Raw genomic sequence first — 18,852 nt, 5'->3', positions numbered from 1 at the left:
TAGGTTACGGCATTTCAAGTGCACATCCAAGCACCCCTTAAATGTGGTGAGGGTTTCTGCCTCTACCACTCTTTCAGGCAGTAAGTTCCAGACCCCCACCACCCTCTGGGTGAAGAAATTTCCCCTCATATCTCCTCTAAACCTCTTATCAATTACTTTAAATCAATGTCCCCTGGTTGTTGGCCCCTCTGCCAAGAGAAATAGGGCCTTCCTATCCACTCTATCTAGGTTCCTCATAATTTTATACACCTCAATAAGGTCACCCCTCAGCTTCCTCTGTTCCAAGGAAAACAAACCCAGCCTATATTGCTCTCCACTGACTTCAATGGGGAATATAATCGGGCGCGGCGTAAACCAGTGTCACACTCCATCTTACCAGTTTCCCCGACGGGTGGGTTAGCTTAAAATTGTCCCCAAACTGTCTCTTGATTAGCTTTCTCTACCCAGCAACCAGAGGAATAGCTACCCCAATGTTGGGTTATGGTGTAACTGCATGAGAGAATAATCCATTGAGCCCAAACAAGCTGATCATCATGACTTTACCGTAAAACTGAGCAGAACAAGCTGAATGTTCATGTGCATAGCTAAGTTCCTCGAAAGTTAAGGGTACATCAACTTTAAAGGACCATTGGCTGTCTACCAAGAATTGCCATGTTGATGCCGCACAGCACACTAAAGTGGGGTGGAACATGCGGCTCGGTGAAGCTCCAATTCTGTTGGCCGCTGAGTCCTGCATATGGTTCACTGGTCTCAATCACAAAGCTTCCCCATGCGAGAAGGAAGGGAGGAAGGGAAAGAATAGAGACAGTCATAAGGAGCCACTATCATGGACCTCGTATTGATTTTATTGGGCAAGGGTATTGAGGGTTATGGGACCATGGCGGGCAGGATGGAGTTAAGATACAGATCAGCCACGATCTAATTGAATGGCGGAACAGGCTCAAGGGGCCGAATGGCCTCCTTCCCCTGTTCATATGTTCCTTATCTAGCAGCTTGGGAAGGAGTAGTATTAGCAGAGAGCTGGAAGGTGGATCCGAGATTGAGATTTCCTCCAGAAACAAGTGCAAGTGGGTGGGCAGGGTCGGGGGAAATCTGGAAATAAATCACAAAAATGCCGAGCAGCAATTAACTCCAGAAACACGAGAGCCAGTGTTGGTTTTCACTTTGTTGTGGGGGGGGGGGGGGGGGGGGAAACGGGACGGCGACAGCGCTAATCGCTAAGTTATAGACCACTTACCGCTGAGTGCCCTGAAGGTTGGGTGGGTAGGGGGAGGCTTGCTGGTGAATATAGCCACTCGGCTGCTGCTGCATCTGCCTGATCCGGTCCATGAGAGCTGGGTTCGAGTGGGCAGCCTGGTAGGGCCTGGCACTGTAGTTGGGTGACAGCATGCTGTTTCCAGCTTGCTGTTGCAAAGGCATCTGAGTACTGTACGCTGTGTATCCGTGGGGCAGAGCCTACACAAAGGACCAAGGGCAGATAACAGTGTCACTCATTCCAATACAAGGCGTACACAATTCAATTCCAAAAGACGGATTTCTCATCGGGCCAAACTAACCTCCTTTCCTTCCAACAAGAACAACTTATATTCATACAGTGAAACATCCCAAGGTGCTTTCACAGGAGTGTTATAAGACAACACACGTGACACCGAGCCACACAAGGAGATATTCGGACAGGTGACCAAAAGCTTGGTCAAAGAGGTAGGTTTTAAGGAGCGTCTTAAAGGAGGAGAGAGAGGTAGAGAAGTGGAGAGGTTTAGGCAGGGAGTTTGGGCCCTAGGCAACAGAAGGCACGGCCGCCAATGGTTGAGCGATTATAATCAGGGATACTCACGAGGGCAGAATTAGAGGAGCGCACATATCTCAGGGGGTTGTGGGGCTGGAGGAGATTACAGAGATAGGGAGGGGCGACTCAGTGGGTCGCATTCACGTCTCTGAGTCAGAAAGCTGTGGGTTCAAGTACCGCTGTAGAGACTTGAACACAAAAATCTAGGCTGACACTCCAGTGCAATGCTGAGGGAGTGCTGCATTGTCGGAGGTGCCATCTTTCAGATGAGTCGTTAAACCAAGAGCCCCGTCTGCTCTCTCAGGTAGGCGTAAAAGATCCCATGGCACTATTTCGAAGAAGAGCAAGGGAATTATCCCCGGTGTGCTGGCCAATATTTATCCCTCAACCAACATCACTAAAGCAGATTATCAATATCAAATTGCTGTTTGTGGGAGCTTGCTGTGTGCAAATTGGCTGCCACGTTTCCTACAATACAACAGTGACTACACTTCAAAGTGTAGAACACTAGCGGCAGGTCGGGGCCATAAAAGGAGCGGAGGTGCGGTGGCCTGGGAGCAGCGTGGAGGCATGGTACTCCAGGGAGCAGCGCGAGCTGGTGCAGGAGGGCGACAGCACCGAAGAATGACATCATCAAGGTCCAGGTCAGTGATTGGAGCGTGGGCAGGCACAGCAGGAACGGCAAGGTCGGGGCGAAAGAGCAGCGTGAGACTGTGGAGGGACATGATCAGGGCCTAGGAGAGGCGTGAGTTTGGGGCCCAGAAGAGGCGAGGGCCCAGGGGCAGCACGAGCCAGCCCACACTGTGATATGTGTGCACACTGGGCCCGTGCAGCAGAGCTGGTCTCCAGTCGTCTTGCGTAATCCTTGCCACTGGACCAAGACCTAGCTCTGTCCAGCCCGTGTGGTGGTTGGTGTGCAACGGCCACCACACGTTAAAAAAATCCACGCACAGGCATCTTCCACCCTTCAACATATGGCTCGGAACCTGGAATATTTGGTCCTTTGTTGAAACACCTGTGAACTCGTCCCTCGATACGAGGGACTGCCTATGATGATGAAGACGCTTCAAAAAGTATTTCTTTGGCTGTAAAGTGCTTTGAGGACATATGGGGGCTGTGAAAGGCGCTATGTAAATGCAAAGTCTTTCTTTTTTCCCCTCTTTGAATTTTCGCCCTCCTCTCCTGACTCGTTCGGGAGGCACAGGTCACTCCCAACCCGACCCCTCTCGCAAGCAGCCATGCACGGTGTGTGAGCCCAGGTAGTGCGTGATGGCACTGTCGAACTCCATCGCGCCCCCACCGACAGCCCACACACGCACACTTTGCAGCAGCGTTCGCTGGAGAGCGATCAGGACCGAGAACTCTGGCTAATTTTTCCAATCAGGACTCCCGCTTTGTATTTAAACCAAAAAAAAAACCCGGGCGTCCAAAAACAGAAAAGGCTAAAAGAAATGTGAGAGTTTGCACGATCCCGGGAGACTGGAGCTGCAGCTCCTCCGGTCCCTGGAGGGGGCTGGGAAAAATCGGGAACACACAAGGCCAAAGCCAGGTGGTTTTGTGGGGGCTGAGGGAGGAGGGGAAGGAGAGAGGAGGAGGAAGGAGGGAGCAACAGGAAGGACGGAAAGAATGTACAGACCGACAGAAAGGAAGGAAGGAAAGCAGTGATGTAATTCCTGACCCGTATATTTGTGGCACGGGTTATTATTAAAGATACATCTTGTCCTTTGTATCGGACAATGTTTGGAAGAAGAAGCAGACCCTGTCAATCGCGTTCTTGTGTGGATCTTCCCAGGGACATCGAGCCTCATCGTTTCAACAAGTTTCCATTTCCACTTATTAAAGCTCTTGCTGAACGATACAGTGCTATTCCCATCAGAAGGGGTATTATGATTTATGTGCAGACTCGGAGCTTTTAAATTGGGCAATGGTTGGTCGATCAGCTGCTGTTGCCCTTCTGTGAAATAAAATCCAGTCTTCCCCTCAGTTTAACAGCTTGTGAGGAGCACCACCAATGGTTAGCACAGGTTCCCCGACACGGTGTGAATCTCTGCGCGATTTGCTGCCTGAGTGCTGCAATTTTGCCCGAAGAATCCCAGAAATAGTTGGTTTGTACGTGGAATTAATCAAAGAAATTGCTTTCGCTAGTCATCATGGGTAGGAGAGGGGTGGGCAGTGAAGAGAGGCAAGAGCAGGTTATGCAAATAAACAAATAAAACTCAAACATATTAGGACAGAACAGATACAAAGGAGATACATGTATTTAAAAAAAAATAACAAAGGATGCTTCTTTCCCTTTTACACCAAGTTCGCTTCAGCTTGACACCAGGTTACTGAAGGGTTTTAATGCCTTGTAAATCTGCACAAACTGTTTTAACACTCAAGGAAATTCTTGACCCGAGTTACAAACAAAACGCTTCAAAAAGCTCTCAGCAAGTAATTGATTATTAAAATTATGATATTCAATGTATACCCACAATGTATGATAAAAAAAATCATAGAATCAATCTTACAGCACAGAAGGAGGCCATTCGGCCCATCATGCCTGTGCCGGCTCTGTCGAGCTATCCGATTAGTCCCACTCCCCCTGCTCTTTCCCCACATTTCTCCTTTTCAAGTATGTAATGTATTTGCTTCATGGGTTCTTTGCTTAAGAATTCATAGAAACACATTGCTATTCAGAACTAGTTGGTTTATTAACAAAGGTTTAACAATCACACTACACATTACCAGTTCACCCTATAGATTCACAACTGCATAACGCCTCGTGGATGACCTAGACTCAACTGGCTGAGTTTTATTGAGTCTGGTGAACATCACGTGACTGGCTAAGCCACTCACATTGCAACAGCTCGACAACTATTTTATGTCATACAATTAACCAAGTGCCCCCCTTGTTAAAGGGGCACAACAACTCGAAAACCGAATAAATCAAATTAAAATTTGGTTGCCGGGGGTGATGATGCACTCCAGTCCCTCCGGCGCCCACTTCTCATGGAAGGCCACGAGAGTACCAGTGGACACCGCGTGCTCCATCTCCAGGGGCAGCCTGGCTCGGATGTAACCGCGGAAGAGAGGCAAGCAGTCGGGCTAAACGACCCCCTCAACCGCCCGCTGCCTGGACCTGTTAATGGCCCCCTTGGCCATGCCCAGGAGCAGTCCTACCGAGGAGGCCCTCCAACCTGTGCGCTCCCCTCCGCACAGGGTGCCCAAAGATCAGGAGCGTGGGACTGAAATGCAATGAAAATTTAAGGAGCAGCCCCTTCAAATAATTGAAGAGGGGCTGCAACCTGACAGGTTCTATATACACATGGGTCTCAGCTTCAAAACAAGCCCGGCTGGGGAGGGGTGGGAGCCGAACTGAAGGGATGAGAACCCTTACACTAGACAGCAGCTTTGAAAGAAGCCTGGGGGGTGGACACCGATCCCGTGGTCGGGCGAGGGAGCGATTCTGCCGGCCGACCCTTGAGCCCAGTGAGGAAACGTTCGGTCAGTGGTACTTTGAAAAAAATGTAAAATTAAAGAATTGCTTTCGACTTTGTTGCCCCAAATGTGTTCATTAAATGCCTAGCTTCCCGTTCTAAGCAAGCCTATTGTGCATGCGCAGACCAGGGTGTGGTCCATACTAGGGCATCGACCTTGGGAAGAGAGAGAGGAAAAAAGCTTTAAGTCCTTTGTCCTTCTGTTTTGAGCTTCTTGCAAAGCTACAATATAATTATGGGGACAATATTGATACTGCCATTACTCGGGCAATCCTTCTGCATGATGGTGCTGCGGAGGAGATGATTGATTCGACCTCATCGCATGAGGAACCTCAGAGCACGTAGGGTGCTCGGCAGGAGGCCTTACCCACGTCGGGTATATCGAGACAGGTGTTCGTACCTGCACCTGAGTGATGCAGACTGTGTGAGAAGGCTGCGTTTCCTCAAAGAAATTGTAACCAAGATCTATGAGTTGGTAAAAGCAGACCTGTAACCTAGAAGTGTCAGGAGGACTGCCTTGTCAGTTGAAGTGAAGATTACACAGCTGCACTTTCATTCTATGCATCTGGATCATTCCAGGCCACAACTAGGGATGTCTGCACCATTTCTCAACATGCATTATTAATCTGCAAACGGCAGGTGACTGCTGCACGATATGCCCGGAGGAATGACTACATAAAGTTCCCCATGACCGCCCAGGCAATGCGTGACAGGGCTGTGGGCTTCTTCAGGATTGCTGGCTTCCCAAAGGTACAGGACTGCATTGATTGTACCCACATTGCCTTGCGAGCACCTTTGGAGGATTCCGAGATATACAGGAACAGAAAAGGATTCCACTCCGTGAATGTGCAGCTCGTGTGTGACGACATGCATCGCATCATGTCAGTTGATGCATGATACCTTGGGAGCACCCATGATGCGTTCATCCTATGTGAGAGTACTATATCTGCTATGTTTCAGCATCAGCCAGAAGGGCGGAGCTGGCTGCTGGGAGACAAAGGGTACAGCCTCGCCACCTGGCTTATGACGCCCCTACGCGTAATCTGGACGGAAGCTGACCGGGAATACAACATGTTGCACAATGCGACACACAGCATAATAGAGAGGACCATTGGCATCTTGAACCAGCCTTTCCGATGCCTGGACCATTTCCGCGGCTACATGCAATACTCCCCTAAGATTGTCAGTCAGTTCACTGTTGTGTGCTGCATGCTGCATAATTTAGCCATCATGAGGCAGCAACAGCTGGTAGTGGAAGACCCACCTGAGGCGATAGTGGCTGATGATAATGAGGAGGAAGATGCAGATGACGAGGAGGAAGCCATGCAACTACCTGAACCCGGAGCACGATGGCGGAGGAGGGCGGGCCATCGTGCCCCTTTAACAATTGCTCGAGCCTGGCGCCAGCAGCTCAACCGTGAACGCTTTGCTGCCTGAAGGCTCAGCGGCAACTATTCCACGTGGACCATGTTTACTGTTTGGACCTGTTCTGTAATGTTGTGCTGTGTTAATGGAACAAATGATGGAAATGATTCTTCTTTAGTTCAAAAAGCTGTATTAATAATGGAATAAATAATTGAAATGATTCAGTTATAATTTAAAATATATTTTTTTCAAAAGTTTAACACTTGTTTATACTTAACTTAACTTTAATAAAAAAATATTCTTGTATCAAACTTTAAAGTTTTCAGTTAAGATCACTTACAAATTTTTAAACTTGTAAATTTACATAATTTACAAAAAAGTTTTAATTTGAGAACACTAACAACAATAACAACACAACAGCAGCAGCAAAGAAAGGTTGCACCCATCTCTCCTCCACCTTATTCTAAGACCGTCTGCTGCGCTTGGTCTTGTTGACTTCACCCCTGCCCGCAGGCGATAGCGCAGCATTTCTCGGGTTGGTACCAAGCTTATTCTTTCGAGCATTTCTGATAATGCGCACTTCTTGTTGGGGGCTGCGGGCAGGTGGTAATGTGGAAGGCCCGGCTTGGGCCTCTTCAGATGTTGCTCTGCGGATTGGAGTGGGAGTGGCAGTTGATTCTGTCAATGGACATGTTCCCTTATTGCAGCAGCTACCTCAGACATTCCCTCCCTCATGTGCCCTGACAGTGTCTCGACTACCTGCGACATTGCCTCCCTCATGTTCTCGGACAGTGTTCCCAGTTCTCGTGAGAATGTTGTTACTTCTCCCGACAGTCCCGATACCTCATCACCCACCCCACTGATGGTGTCCAGGAGTGGTCGTGTAAGGTCAATGCTCTCTGCACTCATTGCCATCATCTGAACTACATCGGTTAGATCCCGAAACTCAGGAGAGCGTTGTCGAGCTCTCCTTCCCCTCCTCACTCTGGGTGTGGCTCGCAGCATCCCAGTGGGACCCACAGCCGTGGATGGTGGGGCCCTGGATGTGCCTTGCTGCACCCCCCTGGAATCCCCAGCCTCGGACTGTGAGAAACCATGAAGTGTTCCAACACTCGCCCCACTCAGGAAAGGGCCTGGCACTTCAATGGGCGGCATCTGCAACTCCTCCAGAGTGATTACAACAGTGTGGTCTTCACCCTCCCCCTAATGCTCTTGGTCTGGAAGATGGGATTGGAAGATGTTCTCCTCTTCAGGCTCGTCCATGCCTGAATCATCATCTGCATCGGCTTCAGCCAAGTCAGGGTTGGCCTCAAGTTCTGCAAAATACAACAGAACAGACAAATGGTTAGTAGCAGAGGAAGGGGCAGGGTGGGTGACATGAGTAGGCTCACACAGCGCAGGCAGCAGACTTATTTGAAGGACCACGATGAATGATAGCACATTGTATCAACCGAAGCGTAGCTGATGGAGACCTCCCCATGAACTGAAGCATGGCTAGCCCGCATAGTACTTAACATTTAGCAAAGCCAGACTGTGGAATTTGCAGGACCTACCCTCTCCCTTGAGTGTGGGCCCAGCTTGTGCAGTGGTGGTTGCTTTTCTCCAGGTAGGACCCATCAAAGCAGCGAACCTCTCTTCCAAGGGTGTCAGTGGGTGCAGATTTGCCGGGCCTCCTCCTGTCCGAGTTCTTTCCCTTTTGTTGTGTGCCACCTTCCTCTGCAAAGATGAAAATATAACTTTTTAGAGAGGGCATCTTTCTGCTGGTTGGGACATATACAGATGGTCACAGTTACAATTGCAATTCCAGTGAATAAAGGAAAATATTACTTACACTAACTACTTGACCAAGGTCCTGCCACTTCTTTTTGCACTGGCCTCCAGACCTCGGGGTGGTCACCATTGCATAATAATCTTCTGCAAGTTGGTTCCAGCGTTTCTTCATTTCTTTTGGTGAAATGTTTATGTGACCTCTGCTGGTGTTCAGCTCATGCCATCTGGCCTCAATCACAGTAACGAGTGCCTCCACTTCGTTCTGTGAGAAATTCTTGGTCCTTGAGCCGCGTTGCATATTGTAATGCAGCTCTGATTTTTCCACTGAGAATTAAAGTTCTTACACACAACTGGCTCTTTAAAAATAGCTGAATGCAGACATACAAGCCCACAGCAGTCACGTAAAAAACGTCATTTTTTTTTGCGCATGCGCAGAAGGGGATTATTTTTTCAGCGTAGACATTAGGCTCCACCCCCCGAAGCTGAAGGACAGGCTGCGTGAAGCCAATTTCAAAAATTAGAACGGGGAAACTTGCAAGTTATTTTTTTTGGAGTAGTCGGGGCCAAAAAAACCCGTGTGGAACTCTTGCAGTACGCCAAAAAACGGCATTGGGGAAAATTGACCCCCAATGCAGGACATTTTAATCAGATCCACTTCTTTTACAATCCATTTAGTCATGGTCTCTAAGACCTATTTTATCTTCTGAGGAAATGTTCTGTGAATGTTTGTCCCCCTCTCCCCACCAAATAAATTGAGGAAAATTCCAGAATTCAGAATCTAATCTTACATCGAACGAGTTGAATTTCTTTTAATAAAGCATCCATTGGCAGTAGATTCACCATCAAATTCTAATAGCTCCCCCAGCGCCTCCCCCCGCCCCCCCCCCCTCACACAAATGAACCCCTGGGAAAAGCCATCGCCTATTGCAGTATACACCATCCTGACTTGAAAATATATTGCCGTTCCTTCATTGTCGCTGGGTCAAAATCCTGGAACTCCCTCCCCAACAGCACTGTGGGAGTACCTTCACCACACGGACTGCAGCGGTTCAAGGCGGCGGCTCACCACAACTTTTTCAAGGCTCAATTAGGGATCAGCAATAAATGCCGGCCTTGCCAGCGACGCCCACATCCCAGAAGGAATAAATAATTTTTAAAAAGAATACAAAACAGATTAGAAGGCTCCCAAGTGTGCGTTGAGTTAGTTGCTCCGGGCCAGAGCAGCAGCTGAGAATCAACTGATCTTGTCACTCCTTGGCTAAGAAGGAGGAGGGGAAGGTCCTCCTTTGGATTGTTATCCAATGATTCCTGCTGCAGGCTACATGCAGATGGATGGCCAGTGAGAATAGAATTGGACTTGCGTGCAATGCCTTCTGTGGTGAGTGGCCTGCTATAACATCACTTAGACTCAGACAAGAACAGCCCTTTGGCTTAGGTATTGAAGATCTGCACTCATGGACCTAGAATTATATAGAATTTTACAGCACAGAAACAGGCCATTCGGCCCAACAGGTCTATGGTTCACACAAGCCTCCTCCCATCTTACTTCATCTCAACCCTGGTGTAATGTATGTACCTGTGAGTATGCACACAGGTTTGGAGGTGGAGCACGCGGTGTCCACTGGTACGCTCTCGGCCTTCCGTGAGAGATGGGCGGCGGAGGGACTGGAGTGCATTATCACCCCCGGCAACCAAATTTTAATTTGATGTTTTTTGTCTAAAGTTTAATTTGTTTATTGTGCCGATTTTAGTGCCCCCCTCCCCCCCTGCTGCTTTTAGCCAGGGGGCACTTGTATAATTTGTGTTTTGGTGCCCTCAAACATTTTTTTAAAAAACAAGGGGGCACCTGAAAAGTTTTTTGGAGTGTGTCCCCCCCACCCCTTTAATCAGAGGGCACTTGATTACTGATACAACTCAAAATAGTTGTAGAGCTGTTGCATTATGAGTGGCTTAGCCAGTCACGTGATGTTAACTCAATAAAACCCCAGTCAGTTGGGTCTCGGTCATCCATGATGAGGCATGCAGTTGGGAGCCTAATGGATGAACTAGTAATGTGTCGTGTGATTGTTAAACCTTTGTTAATAAACCAACTAGTTCTTAATAGCAATGTGTTGCTATGAATTCTTAAGCAAAGAACCCATGAAGCAAATACATTAGACCCGGCAACAACTTGTATTCCAGCAGGAGAGGAGAGGGAACAAAACTCCCAGGTTGGGGAAAGCAAAGTATTGCGATGTTCACTTAGATTTGATCACGTTCCTTGAGAAAGTGTATCAAGCACTGACCAGCACCTTTTTCCTTAAAAGATAGATACATTTAATTTCATTCAAATTTAGTAACAAGATTTGGTGAAGCTGCATTGTAAAACACTCGAGCAGTCCATCCCTTGCTAGCTGGACCAAAAGTGATTTTGGCAGAGGCCTGGAAACAGGTCATTTGGGATGCCCAGGGAGCAGCGTGCAGGCATGCAACTTCAGGGAGCAGTGCGAGCTGCGAAGGCAGCGAAGAGTGACATCATCAAGGTCCAGGTCGGTGATTGGAGCATGGGCAGATAAAGCAGGAGAGGTGAGGTTGGGGCGCAGGAGCGGCGAGAGACTGTAGAGCGATGTGATCGGGGCTCAGGGGAGGTGAGAGTTCGGTGCCAGGGGCCCAGGGGCAGCACGGGCCAGCCCACACTGCGATGTGTGTGTGCGCTAGGTCCGTGCAGCAGAGCAGGTCTCCAGTCATCTTAGGTAATCCTTGCCACTGGACCCAGACCTATCTCTGTCAAGCCCGTGTGGTGGCTGGTGTGCAACGGTCACCACACGTTAAAAAAATCCACGCACAGGCATCTTCCACCCTTCAGGATGTAGTTCGGGATATGGAATATTAGGTCCTTCATTGGAACACCTGTGAACTCATTCCTTTTTTTGGCGAGGAAGCGAGTCATCCTCATTTCCAGGGACCGCCTATGATGATAATTTACTTTTTATAGTGTAGGGCGCTCAAAGAAGAGTGGGTAGAATATTTTTCATATAAAGTTAAGAGAAGGCATTGAAGCGAATATAAATGGGCTTGAGGGGAAACTGCATTTGTTGATAGCAAAAAGCATTAAGGGTAATGATGAGAAAGTGGGGTAGGTTGGCTTGATCACAGAACACTCCTAAAAGTAGCGGCATAGGATAACAAGGCCATAAAAAAGTAAACCAACCACCAGGGTTTATTTCTAGAGGGATAAAATTGAAAAGTAGTGAAATTATGTTAAACTTGTATTAAACCTTGGTTACACCACACTTGGAGCACTGCATACAGTTCTGGTCACCATGTTATAAAAAGGATATAAAAGGATATAGGAGGTACTAGAGAGGGTGCAGAGAAGATTTACAAGGATGATACCAGAAATGCGAGGATATACATATCAGGAAAGGATGAACAGGCTGGGTCTCTTTTCACTTGCAAAAAGGCTGAGGGTGACCTAATAGAACTCTTTAAAATTAGGAAAGGTTTTGATAGAGTGGATACAATGCAGAGAGAGTGTTTCCATTTGTGGGGAACAGCATAACTAAAAGGCATCGATATAAGATAGTCACCAAGAAATCCAATAGGGAATTCAGAAGAAACTTCTTTACCCAGAGAGTGGTGAGAATGTGGAACTTGCTACCACAGGGGGTGGTTGAAGCGAATAGTATAGATGCATTTAAGGGGAGGCTAGACAAGCATATGAGGGAGAAGGGAAAAGAGGGTTATGCTGATAAGAGTTAGATGAGGAAAGACGGGAAGAGGCTCAAGTGGAGCATAAACACCGGCATGGACTGGTTGGGCCGAATGGCCTGTTACTGTGCCATAAATCCTGTGTAGTCCTATGTAAAATGGGTGGCTTGAACGCTCCCAAGACAATTTCCTGCTCCTCAAACAATTCCCGTTCCGAAAATGCCTACCTGCGCCTGCTGCATACCAGGATACTGTGGAAGTTGGGCCGGTCGTACCTGTTGGGCATAAAGACCACTTTGGTCAACTGGCTGGCCCTGAAAGAAACCAAATCAGAATGTTAACGATTTCTTTTGCGTGACATCTGGACTATGCCATCTGCTGGCCATTACCTCATACAGAACAGGCAGTATCGAGTGAAAAGCAATTATCACACTAATTTTTTTTTCTGGAAAACTAGCTCATAGCAATCCTTTCTCCTGAAGAAAGGTCATGCCTTAACAGACTTAAACACCATATAGTCAGTGTCATGTGGTGTAACAAGCAGAGAAATGTCATAACTGTTCCAAATATGGAAAAAACACAATTTTTTTGTCTCATTTATCTGGCCAGATATTTTATAAAACATCTCTAATAGGTGAATTTTTTTTAGTGATTAACAGATGGCTTAAAAATCCTTGACTTACTTTACTGTTGTACAGCGAGAAATCCAGGATAAGCGATTCCAGTTTGCCTTGGGCCAGTTTTCTATAACCACTGGATTTGATGGAAACTGTATTACTTTGTTTTGATGATGAGAAAAAATCTTTAATTAAAAAAAAAAATCCCTAATCCAAATGTGGCAAATTATTTTTCGCCCCAGCTCCCTGAGGCAAAGGGCAGCCAGCTATTTACAAACCTCCCCCCTCCCCTCCCCACTGTCACTGCGGAAGAGAAGTGTGCGATTGGATCTTCCTCTACTATGCTGCTCCTCTGCCGCAGAAAGAAACAAACTTCCTGATGAAGGCAACTTTTTAAAACTTGAAAGTTTAATAATCAAGTGAAAGGCTTTATTTCTCGTTCTTTAAATCCGTCAGGTGCAGAATATTACTTCTCGTCATTCAAATCACTTTGATGAGACCGTCTCGCTTTTATTTGGTTCTGAAGGATAAATATCACAACCATGAAGATCTACATGACATAAGAACATAATAAATAGGAGCAGGAGTAGGCCATTTGGCCCCTCGAACCTGCTCCGCCATTCAATAAGATCATGACTGACCTGATCATGGACTCAGTTCCACTTCCCTGCCCACTCTCCAATCCCTCAAAAATCTGTCTATCTCCGCTTTAAATATATTCAATGACCCAGCCTCCACAGCTCTCTGGGGCAGAGAATTCCATAGATTTACAACCCTCAGAGAAGAAATTCCTCCTCATCTCAGTTTTAAATGGGCTGCCCCTTATTCTGAGTCTATGTCCCCTAGTTTTAGTTTCCACTATGAGTGGAAATATCCTCTCTGCATCCACCTTGTCGAGCCCCCTCATTATCTTATACGTTTCAATAAGATCACATTTCAATCTTCTAACTCCAATGAGTATAGACCCAACCTACTCAACTTAACCTCATAAGTCAATCCCCTCATCTCCAGAATTACCCTAGTGAACCTGCTCTGAACAGCCTCCAATGCAAGTATATCCTTCCTTAAATACGGAGACCAAAACTGTACGCAGTACTCCAGATGTGGCCTCACCAATACCCTGTACAGTTGTAGCAGGACTTCTCTGCTTTTATACTCTATCCCCCTTGCAATAAAGACCAACATTCCATTTGCCTTGACGCAATGCTCCCCACTCCAATTCTGTTCACTTCTCTCCTCTAGCTGAGGGCACAATCTGGGATAAAGTGATATGGCTGTTAACAAGCCTCATGTACCTCATACTTCACTTTTGTGATCCTTAGCAAGTACTGACCATTCCACCATGGAAGACATCATAACTGACGCCAATCAAATCCTCTTCTCACCCAATGGCTGGAATTTTCTCAAGGGAGACGGATTGGCCTCCGAGGTGGGCAGAGAATCCGGGAGGCCAGGTTTGTATGCTCACAGGTTTGTAGAGCTGTTGAATTGTGAGTGGCTTAGCCACTCACGATGAGGCAGGTGGTTGTGAGCCTGGTGGATGAACTGGTAATGTATGGTATGATGGTTAAACCTTTGTTAACAGACCAACTAGTTCTTAATAGCAATGTGTTGCTCTGAATTGTTAAGCAAAGAACCCATGAAGCAAACACATTACAATGAGTTTATTGGTAGGGCCTGAATTGAATGTAAGGCCTTATATTCCAGCCCACACCTGACCAGATTGAGGCGCTGGCTAGCTGCGGGTGGGTAGGCCTCAGAAGCAAGGGGGTGGGATCGGGGGGCGGGGGAGAGAGAGAACATCGGCAGGGGTCAGGGATCGCTGGGGGGTGGGGCGAGGGGAAGAGATCATTGGCAGTGGTTGGGGATCGGGGGGGAGATGGGGAGTTGGCCACAGATCACAGGGGAGTGGCGGGGGGGGGGAGGATGAGTAGGACCGGCCACTGGAGAATCATGGCCATCCTCATCATTGGCCGGGGTGGGGAGATCGGGAAGGCCTCATGCTGGGGATTGGAGGCCTGGGTGGTCAATCAGAGGCCTCGTGAGTTTGGGTGGGTAAGGTCGGGACCTGGATCCAGGAGTAGGTATAAAGCCACTTACCTCCTGGATGCAGCAGTCCCCGGCTCAGTTTAACTGCCGAGGTTCACGACTTGTGCGAAACGCGAATTGTGTTAAACACAAAATTGAAAAAAAAAGAAGCTTCCTGGGAGCCAATTGGCTGCCCGCTCTCGTCCCGCCTCCGGTGGGCGTGTTGCGGACGGGCTCAGGTCAGGAATCCCATTTTTAACATTTTAACTGCTCCCATGCTCCAAACCCTCCTGTTTTTTTTTTAAAAAAGGGGAAAATTCCGGCAATATCTCTCATCCTACAAAGGCCATTTGCAAGAGTCCTCACTGTTGCCCCGAGAGGAGCTCACTCAGCACGGACTGGGGATCAAATCGCAGATCTCCCTAATTTCCACAGCTGGGTTACAGTGGGCAAAGCCTTTAAGCTACTGGGAATCAAATGGCTACAGGACATGTGATACCCTTAATGAATATTACAGGAGCACTGTCGCAACAAAAAAAAATCACTGCTTGGCACTCTATAATACACTTGTTCAGAAACACAAAGGCCGGAATGTTTGCCTCAAGAACCGCTGGGAGCGGAGGTAATGCATGGGAGACCTGAAAGTCTGGGTTTCCCCGCACATTCTGGAGATTTAACTGCGTCTTTCATCATTGACGGGGTCCCCACCCGGAAGTTAGCCCAATTGACGTGCTTGGCTTCCAGTCAGGCGGTAAACGCTCGAGAGGAGGCTGCAGGAAGAGGTAAGTGCGATCCTGATCCCCGGGAGGGGAACGATCCCAAGAGGGGTCTGATCCGGGATGGGTGGGGAAGCTCAGCGGGGCTGGCCGGATGCACCTCTGCTCCCCCTGCCCCACAAGGCATGCTCCCCGAGGCTGTCCTTGCCTCCCTGCAGCTGCCGTGATTCCCAAGGCCCGGGAACCGCGATCAGCCACACGTTAAATCCGAGGCAGTACCAGACAGTAGGGCGAGATCCTGAAACAGGCTGGCCCAGCAAGTTAGTGCATTGTTCTTTCACCTCTGGGACCTGGAATGGTTTATTTGCACATGGGTATCAATTTACTGCTGCTCCAAGGTGGGTGTGTACGAGTATCCTAGTAGGCGCAACACAGAACCGCCCATTGTTCAACATTAATTGACATGAAGGACATAAGAACATAAGAAATAGGAGCAAGAGTAGGCCATACAGCCCCTCGAGCCTGCTCCGCCATTCAATAAGATCATAGCAGATCCAATCATAGACTCAGCTCCACTTCCCCGCCCGCTCTCCATAACCCCTTATCCCCTTATCGTTTAAGAAACTGTCCATCTCTTTCTTAAATTTATTCAATGTCCCGGCTTCCACAGCTCTCTCAGGCAGCGAATTCCACAGATTTACAACCCTCTGAGAGAAGAAATTCCTTCTCATCTCAGTTTTAAATGGACGGCCCTTTATTCTAAGATCGTGCCCTCTAGTTCTAGTCTCTATCATCAGTGGAAACATCCTCTCTGCATCCACCTTGTCAAGCCCCTTCATAGGGCCCAAGTTTCCACAAGAAAAAAACGGGCACCCCTCCGAGCTGGGCGCCCGTTTTTCGCGCCTAAAACGGCGCCTAAAAAAATCCTCGGTATTCTCCACCTACTTACAGGTCCTCTGGCCCTCGGCGCAGCCAGCACGAGCTGTGAGGGGGCGGAGCCAGGTCCCGGCGCTGAAAACAGTGCCGGGACCTCTGCACATGCGCACTACAGTCAGCACGCAAGTGCAGTAGCTCCAGGCGTCGAACTGTGTGGGAGGGGCCCGAAGCACGCAGCCCCTAGCCCTGGCTGAATGGCCTCACTGGGGCTGCGTGAATGAGGCTCCTCCCACGGCCAGCTCCTGCTCCCCGCCCGACCAGACCCGACACTCGCTCCCCCTCCCCCACCCCCCGCCGACCAGACCCGACCCGACACCCGCTCCCCCCCCCCGCCCCGACCCGACACCCGCTCCCCCCCCCCCGCCCCGGACCCGCTCCCCCCCCCCGCACCGACCCGAGACCTGCTCCCCCCCCGCCCCGACCCGAGACCCGCTCCCCCCCCCCGCCCCGAGACCCGACCCCCGCCCCGACCGACACCCGACCCCCGCTCCTCCCCCCCCGCCCCGACCCGACACCCGACCCCCGCTCCTCCCCCCCCCCCCGAGACCTGACCCCCGCTCCCCCCCCAGCCCCGACCCAAGACCCGCTCCCCCCCCCCCGACTGACCCGACCCGCGCTCCTGTTCCCCGACGCGACGCCCCCCCTCTCTCTCCCCTCCCCCTCTCCCTCCCTCCCCCCCTCCTCCCCCCCCCTCCCCCTCTCTCCCCCTCCCCCCTCTCTCTCTCTCCCTCCCTCCTCCCCCCTCTCCTCCTCTCTCTCTCCCTCCCTCCTCCCCCCCTCTCTCTCCCTCTCCTCCTCCTCTCCTCTCCCTCCCCTCCTCTCCCTCCTCTCCCTCCCCTCCTCTCCCCTCCTCCCTCTCTCTCTCTCTCTCCCCTCCCTCCCTCTCTCCCCCCTCTCTCTCTCTCTCCCCTCCCTCCCTCCCCCCTCTCTCTCTCTCTCCCCTCCCTCCCTCCCTCCCCCTCCCTCTCTCCCCCTCCCTCCCTCTCACCCACCCTCCCTCTCACCCCCTCCCTCCTCTCCCCCCTCCCTCCTCTCCCCCTCTCCCTCTCCCCCACCCCCCTCCTCTCTCCCACCCTCCCTCCCCTCTCTCTCTCCCCTCCCCTCTCTCTCTCTCTCCCCCCCCTCTCTCTCTCTCCCTCCCCTCTCTCTCTCTCCCTCCCTCCCCTCGCTCACTCTCCCTCCCTCCCCTCTCTCTCTCTCTCCCCCCCCTCTCTCTCTCTCTCTCCCCCCCCCTCTCTCTCTCTCTCTCCCCCCCCTCTCTCTCTCCCTCCCTCCCCCCCTCTCTCCCTCCCTCCCCCCTCTCTCTCTCCCTCCCTCCCCCCCCTCTCTCTCTCTCTCCCTCCCTCCCCCCCTCTCTCTCTCCCTCCCTCCCCCCCCTCCCTCTCTCTCCCTCCCTCCCTCTCTCTCCCTCCCTCCCTCCCTCTTCCCCTCCCTCTCTCTCTCCCTCCCCCTCCCTCTCTCTCTCTCTCTCTCTTCCCCCCCCTCTCTCTCCCTCTCTCTCTCTCTCTCTCCCCCTCCCGCTCAGCGGCACGAACGGCTGCAGAATTCTCCCTGGCTGAAGCACTTTCACACAGGTAGGAAGATGGTTTATTTAATCTTTTCTTGGCTTATAAATGTTTATTCAGGTTGGATTTATTTGTATAATATTTGTAGAAGTATAAATAAGGATTTATTGTCGAATTTAATGAGTTCCCTTTCCCCCCACCTCGTTCTGGACGCCTAATTTGTAACCTGCGCCTGATTTTTTAATGTGTAGAACAGGTTTTTTCAGTTCTACAAAAATCTTCACTTGCTCCATTCTACTTTAGTTTGGAGTACATTTTCACTGTGGAAACTTTCAAATCAGGCGTCAGTGGCCGGACACGCCCCCTTTTGAAGAAAAAATTCTGTTCTAAACTAGAACTATTCTACCTGACTAGAACTGCAGAAAAAAAATGTGGAGAATTGCGATTTCTAAAATAGTCCGTTCTCCACCAGTTGCTCCTAAAAATCAGGCGCGAATCATGTGGAAACTTGGGCCCATAATCTTATACATTTCGATAAGATCACCTCTCATTCTTCTGAATTCCAATGAGTAGAGGCCCAACCTCCTCAACCTTTCCTCATCTCCGGAATCAACCTAGTGAACCTTTCTGAACTGCCTCAAAAGCAAGTATATCCTTTCGTAAATATGGAAACTAAAACTGTGCGCAATATTCCAGGTGTGGCCTCTCCCTTAGCTAAAAGCATAGCTTATGCAGGAAATTGCTCCACTATGAAATGCTGTTCCGAGATTGGTGGTTAAGATGTGATACTACCCTGCATTTTGGAGTCTTGATTCTGCCACTGGTTACGAAAAATGAAGCATGTTCCATTTCCAGTAGTGGGACAGGCTGACCTGATGATGGAGTCTGTTTAGCCTGCCGTAGAACATAGGCTTTCTGCACCATGGTTAGCTCCGTGGATCAGACAGTGATTCCTCAGTC

General features: G+C 49.6%; 1 protein-coding gene across 1 annotated transcript in view; it reads right to left on the bottom strand.

The window, feature by feature from the left end:
* Positions 1 to 18,852, bottom strand: part of LOC139266002 (mediator of RNA polymerase II transcription subunit 12-like protein) — a 799,024-nt gene that overhangs the window by 63,858 nt on the left and 716,314 nt on the right. Inside the window, exons 39-40 of the mRNA XM_070883728.1 lie at positions 12,318 to 12,404; positions 1,238 to 1,455 (exon numbers count right to left, since the gene is read on the bottom strand). Coding sequence (XP_070739829.1) covers positions 1,238 to 1,455; positions 12,318 to 12,404 — 305 coding nt within the window. The remainder of the gene's footprint in view (positions 1 to 1,237; positions 1,456 to 12,317; positions 12,405 to 18,852) is intronic.

The sequence above is a fragment of the Pristiophorus japonicus genome, chromosome 6 (assembly GCF_044704955.1).
Source record: "Pristiophorus japonicus isolate sPriJap1 chromosome 6, sPriJap1.hap1, whole genome shotgun sequence".
Taxonomy (NCBI): Eukaryota; Metazoa; Chordata; class Chondrichthyes; family Pristiophoridae; genus Pristiophorus; species Pristiophorus japonicus.
Note: the sequence above shows the minus strand (reverse complement) of the source record. Positions and strands in the feature narration are given on the sequence as shown.